At 42.7% G+C, this 25,778-nt stretch overlaps 1 protein-coding gene and 1 pseudogene across 3 annotated transcripts in view; one reads left to right on the forward strand and one right to left on the reverse strand.

Annotated features, from left to right (window-relative positions):
• ABHD6 (abhydrolase domain containing 6, acylglycerol lipase) overlaps nt 1-25,778 on the forward strand; it is a 64,217-nt gene that overhangs the window by 16,624 nt on the left and 21,815 nt on the right. For all 3 annotated transcript variants that reach the window (XM_049640809.1, XM_049640808.1, XM_049640810.1), the window contains 2 exons: nt 4,442-4,506; nt 12,614-12,765. In XM_049640809.1, the coding sequence (XP_049496766.1) occupies nt 12,647-12,765 (119 nt within the window). In that variant the 5' untranslated portion in view covers nt 4,442-4,506; nt 12,614-12,646. The remainder of the gene's footprint in view (nt 1-4,441; nt 4,507-12,613; nt 12,766-25,778) is intronic.
• On the reverse strand, nt 14,585-25,772 carry LOC125931032 (histone H2A.Z-like; annotated as a pseudogene).

A 25,778-nucleotide genomic window follows, 5' to 3' on the forward strand; every position in this document is an offset into this window, starting at 1 on the left:
GCTTTCTGTCTCTCTCAAAAATAAGTAAACATTAAAAAAAAAAATTTTTTTTAACGTTTATTCATTTTTAAGAGACAGAGACAGAATGCAAGTGGGGGAGGGGCGGAGAGAGAGGGAGACACGAAACCTGAAGCAGGCTCCAGGCTGTCAGCACAGAGCCTGACGCAGGGCTCAAACCTGCAACCATGAGATCATGACCTGAACCCAAGTTGGATGCTTAACCGACTGAACCACCCAGGCGCCCCTGGGCTTTCTTGGCAGGCAGTTATTTCAAACGATCACCATAGTCTACATCTTAACCCGAGCAGTGGTGTTTTGAAGATGCTAGGCTAGGTCAGGGCATACGTTGCATATTTTATTGCTTGTTTCTTGACTGATACAATTTTTTAGAAGACAGCTGCAAGACACATGAGCTACTTCCCTTCCAGCAGAAGTCCTGATTGAACTGCATAACTTTCTCCCCACTGACTGTGTCCCCTTCTCCAGGCAATCGGGGTAACAGGATTATCTGGTTCTCTGATTCCCTGCCCACAGGACCAGCCAGGCTAGGCTGAATTTCCTTGCCTGACAAGCTGCCTTAGCTGGTAGAAGCAGGGGAGGGAGTTGTGGGCTTGGCTGGTTCTTGAGCCAGAACACCCAGGGGGAACCAGTTGCTAGCACTTTGGAACCTAGAGAGACAGAGTTCTCCTCTTATCAGTACCTCTCTCAGAGCCACAAAGGAGATATGCATTTCCAGTTTATGCACATGTATGGTTCCAGAATGGAAATCCTTATCTTTTGTCTTAGAATGCTGGACTTGATCAAGGAGGACTGAAGTTCCTGTCAAACTGACTTAACCTTTGGATAGTCACACAAGGCAGCAGCTCTCCCAGTCTTTGTTATCTTAGTAGGAGCCTGTGTAGCTTGTGGAGAGAGAGAGAGAGGGAGGCAGGCTACCGGCCTTCATATTTGTATTTGTTTCTTCCCTTATCATGTGAAACAATTAAGGTTTGGTCGTTCTCTCTCTCATGGGCCTTTTTTTTTTTTTTAAATAAATTGAACTCCTGTATCTTACTTACTTATTTATTTATTTTTGAGAGAGATAGAGAGTGGGAGTGAGTGAGGAGCAGAGAGAGAGAGAGAATCCCACAAGGTGTAGAGAGAGAGGAGAGAGAGTGTGGAGCCCGGAATGGTTCTCAAGTTCACCTGACACAGGCCTTGAGCTTATGAACCGTGAGCTCATGACCTGAGCCAAAGTCGGATACTTAACCAACTGAGCCACCCAGGTGCCCCTGCTTGTGGGCCTTTTAATTAGCTTAGAGTCCAGAACTGGCCAGAAGAAGTTTTTGTGCTAATGAAAGTGTTCTCTATGCTTCCTGCCCAGGGTGGTGGCCATTAGCTACATGTAGCTCTTGAGCAGGTGAAATGTGACTAGTGCACCTGAGGAACTGAATTCTACATTGTATTTAATTGTGATCAATTTAAACAGCCACATGTGGCTAGTGGCAACGGTATTGGACAATGCAGGATAGACCATTCTATTTTAGGACTTTATATTATATTTTGTAATTAAATAGAGAAAGCCTTACACATGCACATGATAGTAATTCAAAAGATATAACAGGGGGCCACCTGGGTGGCTCAGTCGGTCCAGCGTTCAACTCTGGATTTCCGCTCAGGTTGTGATCCTGGGCCATGGGATCATGCCCGTGTTGAGCTCCTTGGTGAGCATGGAGCCTGCTTGAGATTCTCTCTCTCTCTCTCTCTCTCTCTCTCTCTCTCTCTCTCTCTCTCTCCCCCTCTCCCTCCCTCCCTCCCTCTCCCTCTCCCTCCCTCCCCCTCTCCCTCCCTCCCTCCCTCTCCCTCTCTTCCTCTGCTCCTTCTCTGTCTCTAAAAAAAGGTCAAAAGATACAAGATGCAGCCATGATAACCAGTTTCCTGTGTATCCTTCTCCCTCCCTCTCCTCTCTTTCTTTCTGTCTCCTTTAATGCAAAAGGTATTATTCTATCCATTCTCTGCTGTTTCTTGTTTTTTGGTGTTGCTTTTTTTTTTTTTTTTTTTTGAGTTAACAGTGAATCTTGGGGGACACCTGGGTGACTCAGTGGATTAAGTGTCTGACTCTTGGTTTCAGCTCAGGTCACAGTTCGTGAGATCAAGCCCTGCATCGGGCTCTTTGCTGACTGTGGAGCCTGCTTGGGATTCTCTCACTCCCTCCCTCTCTGCCCTTCCCCTGCTCATGCTCTCCCTCCCTTTCTCTCTCTCAAAATAAATACATAAATTTTTTAAAATCTTAAAAAAGAATGAACCTTGGAGGTCATTACTCATAAAGACAAATAGAACTGCCTCATTATTTTAATGGCTTGTGTTTAATTTTGTTTGTATTTAATGGCTATACATAATACTTCCTTATAAAGCTATACCATTGTTTACTTAACAGATGCCCTATAAGTGGGCATGAGTTAATTTCACTCCTTTGCCATGATAGATTCTACCGTGACATGTAACCTTCCACAAACATGATTTCATACACTAGGTACAAACATAAACTCTTAGAAGAGATTCTTAGGTTGAAGGTATGTGCGTTTTACAATGTCACAGATTTTAACAAATTGCCATGCATAAAGTTTGTTCATGGGAATATAAATTGGTACATTGTATAGAGCATCTATTTGCCCACAGTCTCTGCAACATAGACTGTTACTAAACTTTTTGTTTTTTGCTGGTACGGTAAATAAAGATTGCCATTGTTGCCTGGGTGGCTCAGTTGGTTAAGTGGCTGACTTTGGCTTGGGTCATGATCTCACAGTTTGTGAGTTTGAGCCCAGCATCGGGCTCTGTGCTGACAGTGTGGAACCTGCTTGGGATTCTCTCTCCCTCTCTCTCTGCCCTCCCTTGTGTGCTCTCTCTCAAAATCAATAAGTAAACTTAGAAAAAAAAAAAAAGATACCACTTTAAAAAATTAAGACTGCCATTAGCTTGTCAATTTAATCTGCATTTCTCTTATTATAAATGAGCTTGAGGGTCTTTTTATATGTTCGAAAGTCATTTGTGTTTACTTTCTGATAAATTATCTACTCAGATCATTTGCCCATTTTCCTATTGGATTTTGTTGTTGTTTTGATTTTTAGGAACCTTTTGTACATTCAGGAAATTAGTCTGTTGTGTCTGAGTATGTATTGACAAATCTTGATCTTGGTCATGGTGTATCTTTCCATGTGGACATTGAAAACATGTTTATGCAGTGAACATGTTAATCTTTTCGTTATGGCCTCTGGACCTTCTATCTTACTTAGACTTTCCCTGCTGAGATATTTTCAAACAGAGTTCTTATGTTGTCTTACAGAACTTCCATGGTTTTATTTTACTTTTTTAGGTTTAACTCTTTGACTCCTCTGAAATAATTCAGGGGTTTTGTGGATTTACCTTCCCTTGCTGGGCTCCTCATTCTTCTGCCATGGTGCCTTGGCACTGTGTCTCCCTATCCAGCCCTGGTTTTGAGCTGTGGGGTCCCTCTAGCAGCCACTCTGGTAGAAACATTATCCTCATTTGTTCCCTGGCTTCCACCTTCTCATTCCTTTCTTTATTCTGTGTTATGTTGTTATGTTGTGTTATGTTATTTTTTAAGTAAGCTCTATGCCCAACTTGGGGCTTGAACTCAGAACCCTGAGATTAAGAGTTGCATGCTGTACCAACTGAGCCAGTCAGACACCCCTCTTTTTTTTTAATTAAAAAATGTTTAAATAAATTCTACACCCAGTGTGGGGCTCGAGCTTAGAACCCTGAGATCAAGAGTCACATGTTCTACCGACTGAGCCAACCAGGCACCCCTCTTTTTTTAAAATTAAAAAATGTTTAAATAAATTCTATACCCAGTGTGGGGCTCGAACTTTGAACCCTGAGATCAAGAGTTACATGCTCTACCAATGGAGCCAGCCGGGCACCCCTTCTCATTCCTTCCTAAGTACAACTTTTAGGTAAACCCTAATGACGAATGGAGAAGGCAAGTTTCAGTCTTTGTTTGGGGGTCTTAGTTACGTTTGTAGGTCTCAGAGCCCCCTTTCACCTGAGTGTGCCTGTCCCCCCCACCCCCACCCCCACCCACACATACCCGGCTTCTTGCCTTTCTCCCCACTGCAGTCCAGGAGTCACCGGCTCACTCCCAGCTCTGTCCTGTCACTGCACATTTCTTCTTTGACCTCCTTCATGCCTTCCTAGGCCTGGCCCATTATCTGCTGTGCCCTGCCCTTTGTGCTGGTTTCTTAATTGGGGTAGGTGAGCCAAACACAAGGTGGGCTATGAAGCCACACCTGTGCCCGTGCCCAGGAGGAGAGAAGGCCATGCGAGCCATCGCACCACCCCCACCTCAGTCTCTGGTGAAGCCAGCAATTTTGTGGCTGTTAGCAATTCATTCACCTTCTCATTACGATTTAATGCTTTGTCATTTTCTTTCTTGTGATTCCAGAATCTCATTTTCAGCTTCTGCCAGAGCCAGGAGCAGTTGGGAAAGAAGGCTGTGTTCTTTGAAGAGTGAGTATGGCTTTTTAACACTGTGGCTTTAAAAAAAAAAAGAAAGAAAGAAAGAAAGAAAGAAAGAAAGAAAGAAAGAAAGAAAAAAAGGCAGCTCTTAAAGAGCCTGAGGCTCCTCTATAAGCCCCCAAAAAACCCGTCTCCAGGCCAACCGGCAGTGGTGATTTCTCTGGTTCAGTGGTCTGGGGGGAGGAGATTGGGCACCTGCAGGCTAGATACATACCCAGAAGCCCCCTATGGACAGTTCTCAGAGTGTGCCAGGAGCAGGGTGCGAAGCTTGGAGGTCTAGAAGAACTCAGCCTTTGGGAACCAAGATGCACACCTGGGGAATGTGATACTCGAATCAGCCCCAAAGGCAGAGAGGCAGAGAGGTTCATCTGGCAGCCAGGACATGGGAGTGTTCTACATGAAGGGGGCAGCCTGGGGAAAGACAAAGCATGAGGCTGTGCGGGGCTGGCATGGGGACAGGAGTTGGTTATTTGGGGTGCAGGCAGAGATGTGGGAGTTGGCCCAGGAAGTTGGGTTGGGATCATATCAAGTAGTCTGAGTTCACATCAGACCTGGGCAGCCTAATGCATGATGTGAGTTGTGAAGATTCCCCTGGCAACTAGTGTTAGGGATGTGACAGAATGGGAGCAAGAAGAAAGGATGACCCGGACCCTGTGTGGTGGCTGAGGGAGCTGTGATCTGTCTCACACCTGGTATCTCACACCCAGTGGGAATTTTTCTTCCCACCCAACATTCCTAGTAAATGTGGAACCAGATTGGCCTAAGGAATTGGTTGCAAGAGGCTTTCAGGGGTATTGACCCTCTAAAGCTGTGGTGTCCAATATGGACAGCTCCTTTTCCTGTGTGGCTACCGTGCACTTAAAATGTGACAGGTGTGAGTGTAGAACTGAACTCTGGATTTTATTTAATTAATTTAAATTTAAATAGTCATGTATTGAATGGCATAGTTTGTCTAGACTCACAAGTTGGCTTCAGTGCTGGCACCTCTCCACCTGTGCATTAACAGGAGTGGAGGGGGACATATCACAGTCTGGGAAGCTAGATGGATGGGCACAAATGAATGAATCAGGAGAAGGGGGAGAGATGCGGGACTTCTGAGTCATGTGGTAGTCAAAAGGCTTTTGGAAAAGTCTGGAAGGGGGTACTGGCCAGGCATGTTGAGTTTGGAATTCCCTGAAGAAGGGAATGGTGGAGGAGGATGTAGGGATGGACAGCTGTCCGAGGAAGACAGTGAGGAGAGCATTATGGGACTATCAGGAGACAGAGTGAGGAGAGCATCATGGGAATATCCAGTGGAGAGAGTGAGGAGAGCACCATGGGAATATCTAGGGGGAGAGAGAGGAGAACATCTCAGAATCCAGGCCCCGCATGCTGGTTTCAACAGCAGGGCTGTGAGAGCTGCAAAGCCAGACTGAGGGGGGCAGAGTTGGGCACCTCACAGCAGTGTTCCTGGGGGTCATGCCACACTTTCAGTGATGCCTCAGCAAGCTTAACTGCTTGTTGGGAAATTTCAGTGTGATTTTCTTCCAGGATGAAGATGATATGTATGACAAGAGTTAGAACTGGCTGTTTCTTGAATTATTGTGTCCTCAGTCCTGGGGCTTCCACATAAGAGGATCTTAATTAACATCTTTGTATTTTTTCTAACTGTTGATCATTAGTGATAGTTTTGAGGGATTGGTTTATCTTGACAAGAGCCTAGTTTCAGAAAGCAGCATTGGGTAGATGCAACAATCTTTAAGAGCTTGGATAGTATATTCAGATTTTAGGAGCTTAGTGTTTCCCTAACGGAAAACATTGGAGAAAACATTTTCATATTGCTGAATTAAGGGAAAAAATTGTAAGCGGCACTGGGAAGTTTTTTAAAAGATACCAGCAGGAAAAGGGTAATAAATTAACGGGTAACTTATAAAGTTAGCATGTTACTTGTTCTTAAAACAGTTCTAGAGAAGTGCAAAGAGCGCCAATGGGGACACTGGACCCCCTGCCTTGTGCATAGTGGATGCACAGTGAATCCTGCAGCCAGAAAACCCTGAGAGAAAACCAACAGAGCATGAACCAGGGACATCTGTAGGATTGGTTTGAAATAAAGACCATTCTCTTCGCCAGCCAGGTGACCTGTGGGGCACTTTAAAATTCTTTAAGCCTTAGTTTCTCCATCTTTAAAGTGGGAGAGGGGCTCCTGGGTGGCTCAGTCGGTTTGGCTCAGGTCATGATCCCAGGACTGTGGGATCAAGTCCTGTGTCGGGCTCCATGCTGAGTGTGGAGCCTGCTTCAAATTCTCTCTCTCCCTCTGCCCTCCCCCACTCACTCTCATAAATAAATAAATAGATAGATAAATAAATAAATAAACAAATAAGAAAATATTTATTAAAAAATAAAGTGGGAGAAATGCTTTCTACCTCATAATGTTGTGAGGGATGAGATGAGAGGATGTATATGAACTGCCTGTGTGGGGCGTGGTTTACAGTAGGTATTTAATAGGTGGAGGTTGTCAGTCTTGTAGCTTTGGCTGTGATGGTCCTGATTATTATTGTTGCTATAGTGGTTACAATAATCATTATTTTGAAGAGACCAGAACTTTAGTCTGTCAGACTTGATGGTGTATGAGTAAAATATCTAGGGAAAGACAAGATTCTTTGAAAGTGTCTCACATTCTGTTTTCTCTTGGGATTCTGCTTTATACCCTGAGATTAAGGTGTTAGAACTCAGGATTCCCAGTTTTCCAAATCAGTGAGAATGTGAAAAGACAGTCGTGACACATTATGCCTTACTCCTAGCCCCCAGACGAGGGACTTTGAGGTGCAACGTTTGTTTATGTGGATCCACTGGTGTCTCCTCTATCCAATCAGTCTTCATCCCTGTGTTCAGAGATACAGGCCCTACATGCACAGCTTGGATGCTAACAGGAGGAGGCCGGATGGCAAGCTCAGTCTGGGATGTGAGCCTGTGTGACTCTCCCTGGTGTCAGAACGGACAGCTCTCTTCCTAACGTAGCTTCTCTTCACCCTGTGCCACAAGGCCACGGAGGTCATTGTCCTTAACACTGGGGTGCCTTGCTTTCACACAACAGATACATAAAATGAGTGCAATTTTTTTTTCTCTTTTTCAATCTTTTTCAAGAATTCGGGCAACAAGCATTGTCAAGCCACAGATATTTGCCTGGTACTGTTTTAGGTTCTGGGAACATGTAACAAGGAGTAAGATTCTTGAGGGGGCAAGCCAGATCCTACTCTTTAATTGCCTGGCATAATTTGAGAAATGTTTTAAGTCTGAGTAGGAGAAGACAGAAGAGGTGATTTGGATGAGTGTTCTTATTTAATAGTTGAGGAAACCAAGCTCTCTTCCTGGTAGAGAGGCAGTGGGAATGTGCCCCCCCTCAGCCTGGTTGGCGCCCGAGCCATTCATGTGTCACCATTATGATTTTCACCAGACCTATATATCGCCTACTTTGCATTTTTCTTTAAATTGACTCCTTTTAACTTAATTTTAAAAATTAATTTTCATAAATTGAAAGCATCCCTGTACTTGCTAGATGGGATGCTGGCCCATTCACGAAGGGCTTAATATTAGATCTTAAAAAAAAATAAGGAAGGCAGGAAGGAAGGAAGAGGAAGGAGGGAAAAAAATCAACACAAAGAAACCATGTTATTAAGTAGCTAGTTACTGTTGCTTGCAGGAGGGGAAGGCTTAGAGAGGTGTTTAATAACACCATACTGAGAATTTCTCTTTGACCTAGACAGAACTGAATAAGAACTGAAAGCTGATTTCTCTGTATGCATGTCAGTGTTATGTTACCCAGTTAATGCTGTGTAGCCCTGAGCATTATTCAGTATTCTCCTGCTCCCTAACGTCATCTTGCAAGCAAACATCAATTGTATGGGCCCCATCCTTTGGGAAATTCCACTCTCCACCCCTTAGTTGATTTTCAGTCATTGGTGGTTCCAGGTTCACAAGGTTTCAGTTTTCCTGTCTCCAGACTCTCCTTTGGGTACAATAGAGTATCCTATAAACAAACCTCAGCAGGGTAGGAGAGCTTCCTTTTTAAAGAAAGGCTGGGGCAAGTCCTCTTTAAAATGAAGGATGATGCAGAGGTAGGGATCATCACTTCCTCCTTATGTATACTATGTGTATAGAAGAGTCAGAAAGCATTAGTTTCGGGGCACCTGGGTGGCTCAGTCAGTTAAGCGTCCGACTCTTGATTTCGGCTTAGGTCATGATCTCACGATTTATTTTGCTTTAACAAAACAGACTGCTTGGGATTCTCTCTCTCCCTCTCTTTCTGCCCATCCCCCCTTATGCATGCTCTCTCTCTCAAAAATAAATACGTTTTTAAAAAAGGAAGGAAGGAAGCAAGCAAGCATTAGTTTCTTCACCCGGGGCCTGTCCATATTTGACCTGTTCAGGGAAAGTGTACAACAGGCTTCTCTGTAAGTCCATGCCTTACTAAATTCATCAGGCTAGGGGTGCCTGGGTGCTAATTGGGTTAAGCATTTGACTTCTGCTCTGGTCATGATCTCACGGTCCGTGGGTTCAAGCCCCGTCCGTGTCAGGCTCTGTGCTGATCCTGGAGCCTGTTTCAGATTCCATGTCTCCTTCTCTCTCTGCCCCTTCCCTTCTCAGGCTTTGTCTCTCTCTGTCTTGCAAAAATAAATAAAATGTTAAAAATTTTTTTTCTTTAATTGATCAGGCTCTACAAAAACTCCTAATTGAAGTTCATTCTGCAATTAAATGGGAGGTGGAGCCAGATAAAACTTTCCCCCAAAGTGATGGAGAGGTCCATAGCAGGCATTGGCAAAGCCGTGGTGCCTCTTTTTGATGATTAGACCTTGGGGCTACCATCCACAGTGTCAGGGTCAGTGAAATAATGGCTTTGGGCATAAAATGTTCTAGTTCCTAGTCAAAAGGAACATCACGAATTAACCTCCTGCAGCTCAGGAATCAGAATTCATAGTAACCCTCAGCAGTTTTTAGGGACTTTGTGTGATTTGGAAAAGTCCTCTTGAAGGTGACAGTTCCTATTGTCATTGACTCTTTTGTGACCAATGTTCAAACAGATTTCTAAAATTCTCTTCAGTCTGAAAGTAATTTGCTTACCCCTTGACAGTGAGGCCTTTTTAGCATGGTAAATTGTACCCTGCGTTAAATAGGTGACTCCTCCAGGGAGTTTTGTAATTACTGAAAGAAAAAAGTCAGCTCTCTTACAGCATCATTGGGAATGGTTGATTGTCCCCAAAACAAACAGGACTGAGCCCATTTTGTAATTTAGCTTTTCATTCATTCATTTGCACTATATTTGTGTCCTGTACTATTCTTGGGGCGCTGAGAAAGAACATACGGATTGGCCTGACCCTCAAGGAGCTCTAGTTCTAGGAGAAAGCAGGCCAGTGACTTAAGTGTGCTGAAAAGTGTTTATAGTGATTGAGAAGCTGAGAGGCCAGTTGAATCAGAAACACAGACAGTGCTTCTGCCCCTGAGAGGGCTTTCATTCCTGCGGGTTCAGCATGGTACCCACAAAGAGCCTGTGCGTGTGACTAAGAACCATCTAACCCACCTATATATTCGTCTGTCTCCTCCACTTCCCCCTAGACTGTGAGGGGCTTGTTTCACCAACCCCTTGTAGAGGACAGAACATAAATGGAGATGCCATAGCTTCATGGAGAAATTAGGAGTGATGACAAGTGTACGTATTTAACAGCAGAGAGCTTATGAAGATTGAAAAAAAGGCCATTTAAAAAAAAAATTAGACGACGTATAGCATGGTGCAGAGGGGGTGGGTCCAAGGAGAAACCTGTTTGTTTTGTAATCTTGATTCAACCGGCTGAGTGACTTTGGGCAAGTTACTTAGCCTCTCTGTGCCTTACTTTTCCCAGCCTATAAAATGAAATAAAAGTCCTGCCTGTTTGACAGGACTGGTGTGCTATACCAAGGGTTGATCACTTTCTGCCAGCAGGCCAAAGAGCCTGCAGCCTCTTTCTAACAAAGTCTTGTTGGAATAGTCACTCCCATTTATTGCGTGCTGTGTCAGACCTGCTCTCGGTGCTGGGGACACACGATAGTCCCTGCCCTCCTGGTGCTCCCATTCTAGCCTTCAGATGTGTTCATCTAGTCTTCAAGAAGACCTCAGAAAGTACAATGCAAATTCTACCGTTTTGATTTGTTCCCTCTTAACTTTTTATTGTATGGGACTTATTTTTGAATAGGCTATTATACATATATGTGATAAATAACCAAAAGGTTTAAAAAGGTACATGGTAAAAAAACAAGTTTTCCTTCTATCCCTAACACCCTGTAGAAAATGAATTTAAAATTTTGTATGTCTTGCCTATTGTTCGATGTGAGCACCGTTAAATTTTTCTAGACTTAGTTTGCTATACCCTAAGATTATGAAAATACTTACTAACCAGCATTTTCTCGCTTCTGTAATCTTGCTTGCTTAACACATTCCTCCCCTTCCCCCTTCCCCCTTCTCCCTTCCCCCTTCCCCTTTTTTTCTCCTGCCACAAGTAACAGACAAAGCCTTCCCGCCAAAGGACAGACAAAGGACGCCCAATCAGAGAACAACAAATGTCCTTACTTTAAAATCAACTAATCAGACCCCCCATAATCTGAAACCTCCCCTATGCTATTTGTCTCTGTCTATAAAAACGCTGTACCAACCCTGATCGGGGCCTCTTAGCGTCACTGGCAACGAGTGCGCGGAGGTCCAGGTTCGAACCTGCAATAAACGACCCTTGCCGGTTGGCTTTGACTTACGACTCTGGTGGTCTCTTGTGGGGGGTTTCGCGACCTCGGGCATTACAACCCCAGCTACTAGTTCCCCACCTTAGATGAACTGTTACTGATTTGTTAACACATCCTTTCCGTGATAGTAGCATTCACGTGCACACATAGATCGTTTCCATTTCTGTCTTTCGGGTTCTCTGTCCTAAGTTTTAATTTTTATTTATTTATTTTTAAAGTTTATTTATTTATTGTGGGGGGAGGGGTAGAGAGAGGGAGAGAGAAAATCCCAAGCAGGCTGTGCACTGCCCGATGCAGGGCTTAGTTGACTAAGCCACCCAGGCATCTCTTAACTTTTAATTTTTAAAAATTGCAAACTTATAGAAAAGCTGAAAGAATATTACCATGTAACCTTCACCTGGATTCACCAGAGGTTAACATTTGCCACATTTGCTTTAATGTTCTCTCTTTTCCCCTTCCCCAGTGACTTTTTTCTTCTCAATTTTTAAAAGTGAGTAGCAGAAATGAACAATGAGTAGCAGATATCACTATTCTTCACCCCTTAATACTTCAGCAGAAGTCTCCTAAGAGCAAAGATTTTCTTTTTTTTTTTTTTTATTTTTTTTTTTAACATTTATTTATTTTTGAGACAGAGAGAGACAGAGCATGAATGGGGGAGGGGCAGAGAGAGAGGGAGACACAGAATCGGAAGCAGGCTCCAGGCTCTGAGCCATCAGCCCAGAGCCTGACGCGGAGCTCGAACTCACGGACTGCGAGATCGTGACCTAGCTGAAGTCGGATGCTTAACCGACTGAGCCACCCAGGCGCCCCTCTAATGTTTATTTTTTGAGAGAGAGAAAGAGAGAAAGAGCATGAGCAGGGAGGGGCAGGGAGAGAGGGAGACACAGAATCGGAAGCAGGCTCCAGGCTCCTAGCCATCAGCCCAGAGCCTGATGCGGGGCTCGAACTCATGGACCGTGAGATCGTGACCTGAGCCGAAGTCGGACGCTTAACCGACTGAGCCACCCAGGCGGCCCTAAGAGCAAAGATTTTCTACGTATAAACGTAACCACAATTTCATCGTCACACTCAAGAATTGTGTCACTGATTTAGTAATGCTATCTCATATCTGTTCCTTACTCAGATTTCCCCCATTTGTTTTAACAACATCCTTTATAGCTTAAAAAAAAAAATTCAGGATCCTCTCAAGGATTCTTTATTATATTTAGTTGTTATGCCTATTTAGATTTTTTAAGCACTTGGTCAGCTTTTGTTTCCTCCTGACCTTAACCCTCATTCTGGGTCCTTCTCTCCTCCACTTTGCCTTTTCTCCTTTTCTCTTGAGACAGAGTTTCAATGCTGTCACTCTCTTTAGCCCTGCAGGTGTCTGCCAGCCTTAAAGAGCAGGATGGATCTTGATGTGGTCAACATGTTTGTGATCGCAGGTGGGACGCTGGCCATCCCCATCCTGGCATTTGTAGCCTCATTTCTCCTTTGGCCGTCAGCGCTGATAAAGATCTATTACTGGTAAGTTAATTTTATAGTTGAAGTATTCAAGAGTATCATAATAATAGTGTCATCTTCTCTGGTGGTGACTTTTGCCCTTTTGGTGGTGGTGGTTCAACATTTTACCATGAACTATTTCAAACATACAGAAAAGTTCAAAGATGTCCTGTTTTGAGTTTGGGGAGTATTCTTGAAGAATTGGTGGTAACTCCTCACCAGGTAAATTCTTTCTGGTTTCTGATAGTATCTTTGCCTGGGAGGCTGCCCTCACTCCCAAAGTCACTGATTCTGTCTGCAGGCAAGAATTGTGCATGTTTATGGGAGCTCCTTTGATATTTTCTTGGTCATTGGATTCTTAAATTTTTTTTGTTTATTTATTTTTGAGAGAAAGAGACACAGAGTGTGATGGGGGAGGGGCAGAGAGAGAGGGAGACACAGAATCTGAAGCAGGCTCCAGGCTCTGAGCTGTCAACACAGCTCTGAGCTGACAAGGGGCTCAAACCATGAGCTGCGAGATCATGACCTGAGCCAAAGTCGGGCGCTTAATTGACTGAGCCACCCAGTGCCCCATCTTGGCCATTGGATGCTAACCCAGTGATATCCTGACAGGTGCAGAGATGTGCACTGAAAAATGAATTAGAAAGACCAGGGCCAAGGAGATGGCCTGGGTGGAACAGAATGGTTTTAGATATGTTCTAAACATGTTCATTAGTAAAGTGACAGAAAGAAAAAGAAGTTTCCAAAATTTTTATCATTCTTGTACCATCTTTATGATTCTTGTCCTATCTGTATAACATCTCTACTTTCCTTTTGTATTTTCTTTAGAGTTAAGTCCCTCTTTTTTACCTTAAATCAATTTAAGAGTGAAATCAATATCGCTACTGTAAAGCAGAAATTTCTGTTTGCTGTACTTGCCATAAATGGTAAATTAATATTAAAAAATTAAATAAGCACAATGTCATTAAACAGTGTTTTAATTCTACTCTGCCAAAAATACTGCCACTCCTTTCTCTTTGTTACAAAGTCTAGAGAGGTGTGAAAGATACGGCAGCCCGAACACAGCCTTCCTCACTGATGGAATCAATAGATTAACAGTGAAGGGAGATTTGCTTTCTCATGATGTGCTTCAGTGGTTTTTCATGCCTGGTCCATTTACCAAATAAAATCACCCCTCGTGCCCAGTGGTGTGTGTCCCCTGGCGAAGGCAGTACTGAAATAGACCTGGTTCCTCTCTGTGCCGCCGGGAAAAGTGAAGCACAAGGAGATTTAACCAGGACCCTGGCGGTTAGAATTGCCTTCCAGGCATGGAGAAAAGAATGCAGGGAGGTTGAGCTTGTGCCCTTTATCTGCTCTCCTTTCCGGCTCCCTTTTGTTTCATTAGCGTGTGGAATTTTCCGCCTGCCAGCCAGGCTCTGATCCTTGAAAAGAAGCTAATTGAACAGAAGGGAGCTTTTCATTCCGTGCTCTCCGTCTCCCTCTTGGAGGAGGGTGCAATGGTGGTGACCCTTTCAGAGGGTCACCCGGGACGTACCTCTGCAATGACGGAGCTGAGATTCTGGCCACTTAAGTGTCATTGCCCTGCAGCATTGACAGCAGGGTTCCTTTGGGACTAAGGCTCCCATGTGGCCCCTGACGAGGAGAGGCCAGGGTCGTGTACCCCTTGTGGCCCTGCAGAGGCACCATGGACCTCCACACACAAATGCCATCTTTCTTAAGGCAGAGAATGCAGTTCAGTGATGTGGCCTGTAACCATGGATATGGCTACATACAGAGGTGTGATTATATACAGGCTAATTCCACCCACCACGTGCAGAAATCCCACTCCATGCCGCATAGTCCTTCAACCTCCAAACTCCTTCAAGGAGAGGGCTTTTCAGGGTCAAGACGGTCAGAATAATTTTGACATTTGACCTCATAGCAAATAATTCACTTTTTTATTGAGTTATAATTCACATAACATAAAAATCACCATTTTAAAGTGTATATAATTCGGTAGTTTTAATACATTCGCAGCGTTGTGGGGCCTGGATGGCTCAGTCAGAACAGCTTGTGACGCTTGATCTTGGGGTCGCGAGTTTGAGTCCCACGTTGGGTATAGAGATTACTAAAAAAAAATAAAAAATAAAAACTTAAAAAAATATATATCTATTCACAGGGTTGTGTACCTGTTACCACCAAATAATTGCATAGCATTTTCATCTTCCCAAAAGGAATCCCCATATCTGATCACAGTCACTCAGAGTTTCCCCGTCCCTCATTCCCTGGCAACTGTAACTGTTTTCTGTCCCTTTGGATTTGCCTGTTTTGGCCATTTCATATACATGCGATCATACAGCTTGTGGCCCTTAATGTCTCATTTCTTTCACTTAGCATGTTTTCAAGTTTCATCCATGTTGTAGCATGTATCAGTACTTCATTCATTATTATGGCTGGATAATTGTCCATTGTATGGTTATACACATATTATCTATTTAAATGGATATTTGTGTAGTTCCCACTTTTTGGCTATTGCGAATAATGCCATATAGCAAATAATTCATTTTTATTAACAAATAATACCAGTAAAGCACTGAGAGGCCCCACAGAGCAGAACATTCAGTCTCTTATTAAATGACAGTGCAGAGGCATGTGATCTTAAAGCCTGCTCATGCCTGTCACTCGGCTTAGAGCTGTAGCCAGAGGACAAACACAGTGCTGCCCTTTATTTTATGTACTCAGGCACACAGGCCAAGAAGAAACCCAGCTGGTTGGAGAGAATGAAAATCCTAGAAAACCTTTTGGTTCATGCCAGGTCATGTTGGAACATGGGGGTTGTGATTATGGTACTAGAACCCATGATGCCATTGCAGAGAGCTGTCGGAAATCCTGTGAGTTGCTCTTCCCGCCCCACCAAAATGCACAGCCTGTTTCCTTCAACTCACCTCATTGCAGGTGACATTTACACAGTGGGTGTCATAGGATGAACAGCTTTACTGTGAGTCACTTATGTTCCTTAACCACAGTTATTTCTCCAAATGCCTTTAGTTGCTCAGGTGCCCATAATGACCACGGATGGATTCACTCTGCAGAGCTAGGTCAGCCAGGTTAATTGTCAGGGTCACTACGTGAGCAGGAGCAGCAGGCAGTAGAGGTAGCTGGGCGTCCCAAACACCCCAAGCTGCCCTGCCAGATGCCCATGAGGGTGTGGTGTAACCATCACAGCAGGCTGTCTCCTGGACTTCTCCCTGGGGTCTTCTGAGCCCCTTAGGGAACAGGAACAGGCATCCCCCGTAGACCATGGCCGGTCTTCAGAATAGCTCTCTCTATGACTCAGTGTCCCTGGAGCATGACGAGCCTGTCTACATAGTGATGTGGACCATGGTCGCCCCTGTAGGAGGCATCAGATGCTTTGCTTTGAGTCAGCAGAGGACCACAATTAGAGGGGCTGGGGCCACTGTGGGTGACATCAGAGACAGCTCTTATTTTCATCGGGCCAAATATTAAGACTGTTCACAGGATGAAGGAGAGAGAGATCTTTAAAGATTTTTACTTCCCAAAGAAACTCAGTTGTGAAAGGAAGATAAGGAATTATAAATATAAGAGAAAAAAACGGACAAGAATTGAAAAAGAAAACTAACATTGTTTGCAGATGACATGATTGTGTTCACAGAAAGTACAAAAGAATCTATAGATAAGTTGTTGGAATTAATAAATATTTGGCAAGATTGCTAAATATAAGGTAAGTAAACAAAAATCAGTTATATTCTTATATGACAGCAACAAAAAATAGAAAATGAAAAAAATTGTAATGATACTAATCACCATTGTATCAACAAATATAGAATACCGAATTTATCTTAAGAATAAATCTAAAGAACAATGTAGAAGGCCTCTGGACAAAAATACAAAGTACTAGAGAAATTCTGAAAGACCTAAAGTAATGGAGATGTAGACAGTATTTGTGAGTTGAAAGACTTTCTATCATAGGGATGTCAGATTTCCCTGAAATGATATATAGATTCAATGTACACCCATTTAAAATCCCAGCAGGGTTTTTTTTTTTTTTAGTGTAGTTTAATAAACTGCTTCTTAAATGTATAAAGAAAAGTAAAGAGCCAGTTGAGCAAGAGTCTTTGTTTTCTTTAAAAAAATTTTTTTAACAGTGTGCCTGGGTGGCTCAGTTAGTTGAGCATCCGACTTTAGTTCGGGTCATGATCTCACGGTTCATGAGTTTGAGCCCCGCATTGGGCTGCCTGCTGTCAGTACAGAGCCCACTTCGGATCTTCTGTCCCCCCCCTCTCTGCTCCCTCCTCTCTCAAAAATAAATAAACATTTTTTAAAGTTTATTTATTTATTTTGAGAGAGACAGAGAGAGAGAGAGTGGGGAGGGGCAGAGAGAGAGAGAAGGGAGAGAGAGAATCCCGAGCAGGCTTTGCACTCTCAGCGCAGAGTCCGACACCAGGCTTGATCTCAGGAACCGTGAGATCATGACCTGAGCCACAACCAAGAGTTAGATGCTTAACCACCTGAGCCTAGAGGTGCCCCAAGCAAGACAGTCTTGAAGAAGAACAATACTAGATGATTTACATGACCAGCTGTCAAACCTAATTATAAAGCAACAGTAAGTCCAGGCTTTGTAAAGAAGGCATAATGAGGGGCACCTGGGTGGCTCAGTCGGTTAAACGGCCGACTTCAGCTCAGGTCATGATCTCGAGGTCCGTGAGTTCGAGCCCCACATCGGGCTCTGTGCTGACAGCTCAGAGCCTGGAGCCTGCTTCCGATTCTGTGTCTCCCTCTCTCTCTGACCCTCCCCCGTTCATGCTCTGTCTGTCTCTGTCTCAAAAATAAATAAATGTTAAAAAAAAAAAAAAAGGCATAAAGAAGGAAAGGGGCATAAAGAAGGAAAGGGGCATCTGGGTGGCTCAGTTGGTTGAGCATCTTGATTTCATCTCAGGTCATGATTCCAGGGTCATGGAATTGAGCCCTGCATTGGGCTCCATGCTCAGTGTGGAGCCTGCTTGAAATTGTCACCATCTCTCTCTCTTGGCCCCCCCTCCTCTGCTCAAGATCTCTCTCTCTGTCTCTCTCTAAAAAAAAAAAGAAGAAGAAGAAGAGGAAGAAGAAGGACAAAAAAACCCAGTGGGACAGGAGAGCGCAGTAACAGATGCACATAGATACAGTCTCTTGAATTACGATAACGGTAGCACTGCTTTGCAGTGGGGAAAGGGGGCTGTGTCAACTAGATAACCATCCGGAAAAAAAGTTAATCTTGACCTCTTTGGTAGGCAAAATTACAACAGCCCCACAAAGATCTACCTCTCTAATCCCCAGAACCTGTGAATATGATGGCAAATCATTTCCATAGTTCTGTTGTATACAATTGACCTAAAGATAAGGAGATTGTCCAATGAGGCCTGATTGAATCATATCAGCCTTTAAAAGTGAAGGGGTGGGTGGGTGATGGGTATTGAGGAGGGCACCTTTTGGGATGAGCACTGGGTGTTGTATGGAAACCAATTTGACAATAAATTTCATATATTGAAGAAAAAAAAATAAAAGTGAAGGGGTTCAGGGGTGCCTGGGTGGCTCAGTCAGTTGAGCATCCGACTTTGGCTCCGGTCATGATCTCGCACTTCACAAGTTTGAGCCCTCTGTTGGGCTCTGTGCTAGCAATTCAGAGCCTGGACCCTGCTTCAGATTCTGTCTCCCTCTCTCTCTGCCCCTCCCCCACTCATGCTCTGTCTCTCTCTCTCTCTCTCTCTGTCTCTCAAAAATAAACATTAAAAAGTGAAGGGGTTCAAAGCATGAGAAAGATTCAGTGCTATGGCTAGTTTGAAGTCGGAGAGGGCCCCATGAGAAGGAATGCCAGTGGACTCTGAGAGCAGACAGCCCCTGGCTGGCAGCCAGCAAGGCAGCAGGGATCTCAGTCCTAAACCACGAGGAACTGAATTCTGCTAATAACCTAAATAAGCTTAGAAGCTGATTCTTTCCCAGAGCTTCTAGATCAGAGCCAGCTGAGGCCTTGATTTCAGCTTTGTGATACCTTCAGGAGAGAACTCTGGTAAGCTCACTCCTGACCCATAGAACTGTGAGCTAATAAATGAGTTTTTTTAAGCTGCTCAACTTGGTAATTTGTAATATAGCAATAAAAAAGAATACGGCCTCATCTACAACCTTGTGCCATGCACAAAAATCAAATCCAGGTGGATTATAGATCTAAATGAAACAAAGCTTTTATAAGAAAGCATAGAAAAACCATGGGGTGCCTGGGTGGCTCGGTTGGTTACACGTTCATCTGTTGACTTTGACTCAGGTCATGATCTCATGGTTCATGGTATCAAGCCCCACGTTAGGCTCTGCACTGACAGTACAGAACCTGTTTGGGATTCTCTCTTCCCCTTTCTCTGTTCCTCCCCACTCGTGTGCTCTCTCTCTCTCTCTCTCAAAATAAATGAATAAATATTTTTTAAAAAAGAAAACATAGAAAAACCTCACAATAGGGGTATTAAAATGGCCAGTAAACATATGTAATGGTGCTCAACTTCACTGGCCATAAGGGGAATTTAATAAAACCAAAATGAGATGCCATTTCACAGCCACCAGGACGGCTGAAGTGAAGCAAGCTGACTATAATTCCAAGTATTGGCCAGAATGTTGTATTAGCTTCCCAGAGCTGCTGTGACAAATGACCACAAACCGGGTGATGTAAAACAACAGGAATTTGTTCTCTCACAGTTCTGGAGGTTAGAAATACTAAATCAAGGTGTTGGCAACGTTGGTTCTTTCTGGAGGCTCTGAGGGAGAATCTGTTCAGTGGCTCATCCCTAGCTGCTGGTGACTGTAAGAAATCCTGGGCATTCTCTAACTTGTAGATGTGTTCTTCATGTGTAGATGGGTCACTCCACTGTCTGCCTCTGTATTTCACATGGTGTTCTTCCCTCTGTGTGTTTCTGTGTCCAAATTTCCTTCTTTTTATAAGGGCACCAGTCATATTGGACTTGGGCCCAACCCTAATCCAGTATGACCTTAACTCAACTTGATTATTTCTGGAAAGACCCTGTTTCCAAATAAGGTCATATCCATAGGTTCCAGATAGACATGAATTTGGGGGGAATACTATTCAACCCAGTGCGGATGTGAAGCAACAAGAATCTGGCATATTGTTGATGAAAGTGTAAATTAGTTCATACTAATTTCATACATTTCACACTTCATACAACAGAAGTGTGTATGTGTGTGTGTGTGTGTGTGTGTGTGTACATATATATATACACATACACACACACACACACACACAGAGACAGAGATCAGAAGACATATAAAAGAATATTCCATATCTGTTTCATTTGTAATACCTCCAAACTGGAAACACCAGTCTCCATTAATACTAATAATAATTAATAATAGCAGATAGGGGTGCCTGGGTGGCTCAGTCAGTTAAGCGTCCGACTTCGGCTCAGGTCATGATCTCATGGTTTGTGGGTTCGAGCCCTGTGTCGGACTCTGTGCTAACAGCTCAGAGCCTCGAGCCTGCTTCAGATTCCGTGTCTCCCTCTCTCTCTGCCCCTTCCCCACTCATGCTCTGTTTTTCTGTCTCTCTCTCAAAAATAAATAAAGATTAAAAAAAAATACTTTAACAGATAAATAAATAAAAGCATAGCTGTAAAATTATTCATAGAGTATTCAGCGGAATACTATACAGCTATGAAAAGGAAAGACCTAGTACTATATTCTATAATACAAACGCAATACTGAGTGAAAGAAATCTGATACAGACAAATACTTATTGTATGACAAAGTTCTAAAATAGTAAAACTTTCCTGAAGAGATAAAGTGAGGTAGTGGTTACCTTTGGGGGTGCTGATGGGGAAAGACCTGAGGTGGGCATCTGGGTTGCTGGTCATATTCTAGATCCTAATCTGGGTGGCAGATACTGGGTTCATTTTTTTTAAGCTACCAAATGGGGCGCCTGGGTAGTTCGAGACAGTTCTGCATATTCATCAGGCTGTACACTTAAAATATGTACACATTTCTATATGATTTATATTTCAATTAAAAGTTTCTCTAAAAATTAACAATGAAGGATTTAGAGAAATTGACCTCTCAGGTACTGCCAGTGGGAATGTAAAATTGTGCAGCCACTTCGGAAAACAGTCTGGCAGTTCCTCAAAATGCGTTTTTTTAAAAAGCTACCATATGGGGTGCCTGGGTGGCTCAGTCAGTTAAGTGTCTGAATCTTGATTTCAACTCAGGTCATGATCTCACAGTTCACGGGTTTGAGCCTTGCGTCGGGCTCCACACTGTCAGCTCAGGATCCTCTCTCTCTGCCCTCCCCTACTCCTGTGCTCTCTCTCTCTCTTTCTGTCTCAAAATAAATAATAAAAATGGAAAATAATAATAAAAAACCCTACCATATGATCCAGCAATTCTACTCTTTGGTGAACTGAGAACACCCATGAGAACTGAAAACATACGTCCACAGAAAAAGTTGCATGTGAATGTTCATAGTGGTATTATTCCTAATGGCTAAAAAGTAGAAATAATTCACATGTTCGTGAGCTGATGACTGGATAAACAAATGTGCACATCCAGGTGATGGGATATTATTTAGCCTTAAAAAGGAATGGAGTACGAATACATTCTATAACAGAAGAACTTGAAAACATTATGCTAAAGTGAAATAAGCCAAACACAGAAAGTCACAGATTGAATGACCCCATTAATATGAGATGTCCAGAATAAGCAGATCCATAGAGTAAACATAAAGAGACCAGAAGGAAACTAGTAGTTGCTATGAGCTGTAGGGAGAGGGCAATGGAGAGTGAATGTTGATTGGTATGGATTTTATTTTTCTTTCTTTCTTTCTTTTCTTTCTTTCTTTCTTTCTTTCTTTCTTTCTTTCTTTCTTTCTTTTTATAAAGTTTATTTTGAGAGAGAGAGAGAGAGAGAGAGAGAGAGAGTGGGAAAGGGGCAGAGAGTGAGAGAGAATTCCAAGCAGGCTCGGCACCATCAGCACAGAACCCCACGTGAGGCTCAAGCTCATGAACCATGAGATCATGACCTGAGCTGAAATCAAGAGTCAGATGCTCAACTGACTGAACCACCGAGGTGCCCCTTTCTTTCTTTTTTTAATTGTCGTAAAATATACATAACATAAAATTTAGCATTCTACCTATTTTAATTTTTTTAATGTTTATTTCTGAGACAGAGAAAGACAGAGCATGAGTGGGGGAGGGGCAGAGAGAGAGGGAGACACAGAATCTGAAACAGGCTCTGGGCTCTGAGCTGTCAGCACAGGACCTGATGCATGCTCAAACGCATGAACCGTGAGATAATGATCTGCACCGAAGTGGGACACTTAACTGAGTCACCCAGGCGCCCCATCTTTCTACCCATTTTAAAGTGTACTGTTCAATCTGGTTTCTTTTTGGTGAAAATGTTCCAGAATTAGAGAGTGGTGATGGTTGCACTACTTTGTGAATATGCTTAAAAAAAAACAAACAAAAAAAAAACCAATTGTACCTTTTAAAAGGGTGAGTTTAATGGTATGTCAATTATATCTCAATAAAAAGAAATCTATACGTAACATCCTAGTCATTTGGGAAAAGCAAATCAAAACCACAGTGAGATACTGCACACCTGTCAGGGTGACTATTATTTCAGAAAAAAAATAAACGGAAAATAACATGTGTTGGTGAGGATATAGAGAAATCCTTGTGCATCGCTGGTACAAATGTAAAATAGTACAGCTGCTGTGACAAATTTAGTGGCTCCTCAAAAAGTTAAACATAGAGTTACCATATGATCCAGCAATTCTACTTCTGGGTATATACTCCAAAGAATTGAAAGCAGGGACTCAAACAGATATTTGTATACTGACATTCATAGCAGCATTACTCACGATAGCCCAAAAAATGAAACTGCCCAAATATTCATCAACAGATGAAGGATAAACAAAATACGGTGCCTATATAAAAGAGAACATTACTCAGTTTTAAAAAGGAAGGAAATTTTGACACATGCTATAACATGGATGGACCTTGAAATCACTATGCTCAGCGAAATATGCCAGACACAAAAGAACAAATTTTGTATGATTCTGCTTATATGAGGTACCTAAAATAGGCAAATTCATAGAGACAGAAAGCAGAATAGAGGTTATCAGGGGCTGAGGGGAGAAGGGGAATGGGGAGTAATTATTTAATGGTTATAGCATTTCTATTTGGGATGATGAAAAAGTTCTAGAATGGACAATGGTGTTGGTTGATGTGCAACATTGTGAATGTACTTCATGCCATTGAATTGTATGGTTAAAATGGTGAATCTTCCGTTACGTATATTTTGCCACAATAAAAAAAAGAGAAATATTTAAGTCCTTTTCTTTAGAGGTTCTTGTAATCTAGTAAGTCTGAGACTTGCAGGATGAAGGGTTTGGACCTTGGAAGTATATGTGTGTGTGTGTGTGTGGGTGTGGGTGTGGGTGTGTGTGCACACGCGCGCGCAACGGAGTATCAATCGCTCAGCCATCAAAAAGAATGAGATTTTGCCATTTGTGACAATGTAGATGGACCTAGAAGGTAGTATGCTAGGTGAAGTAAGTCAGACAGAGAAAGAGAAATCACCATGTGATTTCACTTATGTGAGCAATCTAAAAAACAAAACAAACGAACAAATGGAAAACAGAAACAGAATCATAAATACAGAAAACAAACTGGTATCTGCCCAAGGGGAAGTGGGGGGGGATGGGTAAAATAGGTGAAGGGGATTAAGATGTACAACATTCCGGTTACAAAATAAATATATCATAGAGATGAAAAGTACAACACAGGGAATATAGTCAAGAATACTATAAAAGCAGTATAATGTTATGTGGTGTTGTGTGGTGACAGATGGCAGGCATTGAGTAATGGATCGAACTGTCCAAGCACTATATTGTTCACGTGAAACTAATAAAACACTATATTTAAGTTTTTAAAAAGATCACTTAGTTAATAAATGAATGAGCTGGGATATGAATGATTGAATGAATGAATGAATGAACGAACGAACCAACTAACTCATCTTATGGTGCCAGGGTTTAGAATTTTGACATATGCTTGCTCTGTCATAAGAGCTTTTAAGCTAGCCAATGTTATTTTTAACGTTTTGAATAGGCAATGCATTCATTGAAAAAGGAAAGTAATGAAAGTCTCCCTCCTGGCTCTGTTCTCTTTCCACCTACTTCTCACTATAATCCCACCTCCACTCCAGATACTCATCTTGATAGTGTCTTGTGTATGCTTTCTTGCTTTGTGTATGTAGATGCAAGTAAATATGCATGTATATCCTCATCCCCTTCGTCCTTTATTTTATACCAAGGGTTAGTTACCACCGATCAGCTTAGGCTGTTTGCTTTCTGCAAGACTTGGCTACCTCTCTGGTGCAAAGTATACCACAAAGTGAATCTCTGATTGAATTAATTATCTTTCATCTCGGCGAGATTCTTCATGCAGAGAGTTACATTTGTTTGATGGTAATTCCATATTGAAATCAAATTCGGGCCAAACTCCAGCACTGCCAAGTCTTACATAACCAACAGAACCTGAGCTTCCAACCAACTGCCATATGCTGTGAGGAATAAAACCAGAGGACCGATGCAGATGGTTCTTAACAGTCACGTTCTCACTCTCAAAATCTCTAGGGGGAAGAAACCAACTTACATATATAAAATATATATGTTAATATATATTTTTAAATATACATATTTTAATACATGTATATGTATATATGTTTGGGGTAGAGGGATATGACCCTTATTGAGCTTATCCACCAGAGTGGAAATAATGTCTGTATAAAACAAAATGTTTGTTACTATGACTTCTACATCACAATTAAAATCCAGTCAACTCTAGGGATGCCTGGGTGGCTCAGTCAGTTAAGCATCTAACTTCAGCTCAGGTCATGATCTTGGCGGTTCATGAATTTGAGCCCCGCGTCGGGCTCTGTGCTGACAGCACAGAGCCTGGAGCCTACTTTCGATTCTGTGTCTCCCTCTCTCTCTGCCTCTTCTCCGCTTGTGCTCTCTCTCTCTCTCTCTCTCAAAAATAAACATTAAAAATTTTTTTAAATAAAATCCAGTCAACTCTATCAAAATACTTTAGAATCAATAGCTTCTCTGAAGCCACAGTAACACTTAAATAAGCTTAAGACTCAAAAGCAGAAATTTGGTTGGTTGGAAAGCTAATTAAACTTCCTACTTGCTCAAATAGAATTACAAAAGAACAGAATTGTGTTTTTCACAGAGACAGAGTCCACTGGACTCACCAACGCTGGACAGCTGTCAAGAGTGTTTAGTCCTGAGATCATAAGGAATCCAGGCATCCTTGGACAAGTATTCTGTTGCCTTTTCTTCCCAATCAGAGATTTGTGGATGTGACCCCACCACCAGCAATTGTAGCCTTAAGGAGAGAGTCTAATTCTTCATCTCCACAAATAGCAAGTTGCAAGTGATGAGTGGTAATATGCTTTACCTTCAAGTCTTTTGATCATTTCCTGCCAGTCAGAGCCCCTCTGCAGTGACGTACTTACTCCAGGATGGCTGCATTGTACATGGTGCAGCTGTGCCCACACATCCATGGCTGTTCGTCCTAGATTTCAGGTGTCCATGAGTATGACCCACCAGGAACTGCAAGCCAGCTCTCTACGAGAGGAACCTGCCTTTGTCTTGACCTTTCTGGAGTTCTTCCCAACCTTGCCACCAGCTACTTCGAATTCAGCTGTAGCTCGAGCAAGCAAGGCAAAGAAAGGCCAATCAGACACCTAGAAAGATCTCACCACCTACTCCTTCGTCATACCGCCATTTAAAATGCCAAAAAGATATAAATATCAACAAGAGGTTATTATATATCATGCCTCTTCAGAAAACACTCTCTTACTCTTTTTTCTCCTCCTAGTTAGAGGTTATTAGAAAATTACATACAAGAATATTCATTTAAGGTGCTTCCTGGAATGGTTTCACTCAGTGTTCCCTGAGGGTAGGGGACCCCAGGGACATATGGGGAAGAGGGCATGTGCCC

This window comes from Panthera uncia, chromosome A2 (genome assembly GCF_023721935.1).
Source record: "Panthera uncia isolate 11264 chromosome A2, Puncia_PCG_1.0, whole genome shotgun sequence".
Classification (NCBI taxonomy): domain Eukaryota; kingdom Metazoa; phylum Chordata; class Mammalia; order Carnivora; family Felidae; genus Panthera; species Panthera uncia.